Source organism: Nanorana parkeri, unplaced genomic scaffold (genome assembly GCF_000935625.1).
Source record: "Nanorana parkeri isolate BGI_ZX_2015 unplaced genomic scaffold, ASM93562v1 scaffold433, whole genome shotgun sequence".
Taxonomy (NCBI): domain Eukaryota; kingdom Metazoa; phylum Chordata; class Amphibia; order Anura; family Dicroglossidae; genus Nanorana; species Nanorana parkeri.
In genome coordinates this window covers 349,423-353,051 of record NW_017306701.1, presented here as the reverse complement: position 1 = coordinate 353,051, position 3,629 = coordinate 349,423, and the positions used below count along the sequence as shown (strand labels likewise).

Sequence of the window (3,629 nt, the reverse complement as noted above, 5' to 3'; positions counted from 1 at the left end):
CCAGTTTTATTTTTACTTTGGGCCATGACTGTCTGTGAAATTTCCCCTTACTTCCTGTACTGAAGAAAAGACATTACTAGGATAAGAAATAAAGGAAAACTCTGATGGAGATACAAAAAAAATAGAAGACTACCCCCTCTTCTCCAAACCCCTTTGCCGTGTCCCTGCCAGAATGCTTTCTATTCACTTCCTATCTAGGTGACAATTTTGTCACTAGGACATTAAACTGACACTAAACTCAGGATTTAAATCTTTTAGCATTCAAGTACCTTACCTATTAACAAAAATGTATCTTATTTGTGTATCACTCAGCTGTAGATCCTCAAATCATCTCTGAATTGGTGCTGACACTGTCCTTCCTTCTGGAGGGTGGCTACTTTTGTTCCCCATGGTCCCTGTGTGTAGTAAAGTAGTCACCGATCCAAGCTCACTTTTGTTATGGACTAAAATGGATGTATTGAAATGATAGTACATCACCGGAGTGAGCTTGGAGCGGTGGATACTTTACAATACACACAGGGACCATGGGGAACGAAAGTAGCCACCTTCCAGAAGGAAGGACAGTGTCAGCACCAATTCAGAGATGATTTGAGGATCTACAGCCGAGCGATACACAAATAAGATACATTTTTGTTAATAGGGTACTTGAATGCTTTTTAAAAATATTTAACTCCTGAGTTTAGTGTCACTTTAAGGGAAAATGCCCCAACGGGGCACAGCCAGCAACACAATCCTTATAGAAGTTTTCTTTACCCTGCACATAAAACAAGTTTATTTTACAGGTTAAACTGTAGAATAAACACAAAGAAAAGGTAAATTCTTTGTATTTTCACAAATGTGTTCAAATCAGTGCACATAAAATATATTTTCACAGGTTACACTCATGAAAGATTAAAAATATAATAATGTGTATATGGTATATGCTGCAACATCCACCCAGAGCATTACAATGAAACCTTCAGCTGTGACCTGCAGCCCTTGAACAAAGCACTGCTCCATCTATTCTCACATTGAACATTTACATGTGTATTATACTTGAAAATTGTTTAATTTCTATTAATTCATCCCTTGTATCTGCACAGCTATGCTTCAGAAAGTTTAAAACACCAAGATGAAATATGGATAATTCAGAGATTAAAAAGCTATGCTTGGTTTTATGACACACAATAAACCACTCCACCAGACTCGTGACCTCAAAAATCTACACAACACATCAACAAGACACCTAAAGTGACATAAGAACACAACATAAATAGCAGCCAAAAACATGGCACCGTGGACAAGCCGATGCCTGGGAACAAACATTGGATAATACTGACATGTTCATCATCACAGTGTAAAGTGCAGATCCTCCTTTTCTGGTCCCTGCTGCTCTCATAGAGGACATCTGTGTATAGGAACAACAGAATACTGTTCCAGGTCTGTCCAATCTTACCCACTCTATCAAAAAGCATTTAAATCAGAAGTATCTGCGTTTAAGCATTTTCGTAGAGTAAAATATGTAAAGAGGTCTCTTTCCTTATTTTACGGATTAATAAAGATATTCTACTGTTTACTGGAGGGCGGCCATCCACTATATTGAGCAATACATAGGCAATCATCACCTCTTGGCTGCCTCATGGGACAAGAGCAGCAGCAAATGGTGGAGCTTCAACCTCTAGTTCCCATCACCATCTCCAATGATGACTTTATTGAAGTGTCATGAGCAGGAAGAGACCTCTTGCAGGTGGGTTCCATGTGCTGAGTTTGGACAGTCCAGGTTGGACCCCATGCATTGGAGCTCAGATGTTCCATCAAACATGCGGTGACATTTCTTGAGCTCAGACGTTCCATGGCCCATGAGTTGACCTTCCTGGAGCTTAGATATTCCATCATCCATAAACTGGACTTCAGATGCTTCATCATCCATAAACTGGGCTTCAGATGTTCCATCAGCTATGAGGTGACATCCCTGGAGCTCAGATGTTCCATCAAGCTGGGGACTCTGCTCATGGACAGAGGTGACAACAGAGGACTCAACCAGACTAATCCTCTGCAGCAGTTCCTCCGCACTGGGTCTGTTCTCTGGCCGGGCACACCAGCAGCTCTCTATGATGTCCCTGGCAGCCATGCCCTCCTCTGTACTGAGGAACACCGGTCCGATCTCCGGCCGCAGGTCATAGGCCACCACGGCATAGAGGATGCATTGCCGGTCCCCGGTGTAGGGCAGCTCCCGGGTCACCATCTGCCACAAGGTGACGGCGAAGGAGTAGATGTCCGCCCTGGCGGTGACGGGCTCTCCGCGGAGCAGTTCGGGTGCTCGATGGGTGTAGGTGCCTCCCAGGTGTCGGAGCTGGACGCTGTAGGCTTCTCCCCCGTCATCTCCCTCCTGCAGCCTCTGCGAGCTGCCGAAGTCCCCGATCTTGCACAGGTCTCCCGGGGCCATCAGCACGTTGGCCGGTTTCAGGTCCAGGTGTACCACGCCGCCCCGGTGCAGGAAGCACAGCCCGTCCACTATGTGTCTGGCATAGCGCAGGCAGCAGGCCATACCCAGCGGGGGGCCGCGGCCGTAGATGCGCCGGTGCAGGGTCCCGCTGCCGGCGTACTCCATGATGATGGTGCCGGGGCTGCCCGGATCCCCGGGACAGCAGGCGCTGGCGGCCAGGATGCGTACCACGTGTGGGTGACGAAGGCGGGCGGCGTTCAGCTCGCCCCAGAAGCTCTGCCGGGATGCTAGGCGGTTCTTGCTGCAGCGCTTCACCTTCTTCAGCGCCACCGTTTGGCCGCGGTAGGTGGCCCGGTAGACGGAGCCGAAGCCCCCGGATCCTAGCGGTTCCAGGATCCGCACCTGTTCCCAGTCGATGCTGCACCAGGCCAGGCGGGGAGGGAGCCTGGACGGGGCCAGACGCAACTGTCCGGGCTTGTGACGGCTCAGATCCAGGGGACTGCTGCAAGGGCGAAGGTCTATGGAGGGGGATAGGTCCCGGGGCAGGAAACGTTCTACAGGGATAGGGGAAGGCATGGTGTACGACTCACAGCTGCGCTACTACTACAGTGGGCGGCACCCTCCTATATAATGTGCGTACACGTGTGCCTGACAGCAGACAACACAGCCCTGCTACCCCCATATACCGAATAATCTGATTATACAATCCGCTTCACATCTAGAGCTGACAAATGACCTTCATGTCACATCTAGAGCTGACAAATGACCCTTATGTCACATCTAGAGCTGACAAATGACCCTCATGTCACATCTAGAGCTGACAAATGACCCTTATGTCACATCTAGAGCTGACAAATGACCCTCATGTCACATCTAGAGCTGACAAATGACCCCCATGTCACATCTAGAGCTGACAAATGAGCCTCATGTCACATCCAGAGCTGACAAATGTGCCTCATGTCACACCAAATACTTTCAAAATGTCCCCCTTTTAAATCTGGGGTAGAGATCCTGTACATAAAGACTTGTTTAAGCCTGTGGCCAACCTTTACACCCCCTGAAAAGTGATTTGCACAAACACACACCGGAGCAGGGGCTGACTGGCAACTTTTAGCCCAGGGGGCAAGTACAACCCAGAGGCCCATGGTGCAGCATGCGGCGGGCGGCCGGGTGCAGATGGCAGCGGGGGCCAAGGGGCCGTTTG

General features: G+C 48.9%; 1 protein-coding gene across 1 annotated transcript; it reads right to left on the bottom strand.

The window, feature by feature from the left end:
- Positions 1-1,699: 1,699 nt before the first annotated feature.
- On the bottom strand, positions 1,700-3,001 carry MOS (v-mos Moloney murine sarcoma viral oncogene homolog). Its single transcript, XM_018560112.1, has one exon. It carries the CDS (start codon positions 2,999-3,001, stop codon positions 1,700-1,702), a length of 1,302 nt encoding a protein of 433 aa, XP_018415614.1.
- Between the last annotated feature and the right edge of the window lie 628 nt (positions 3,002-3,629).

Bases quoted from the DNA above. Each gene is read 5' to 3' on its own strand.
- MOS (XM_018560112.1), bottom strand. From the start codon at position 3,001: ATGCCTTCCCCTATCCCTGTAGAACGTTTCCTGCCCCGGGACCTATCC.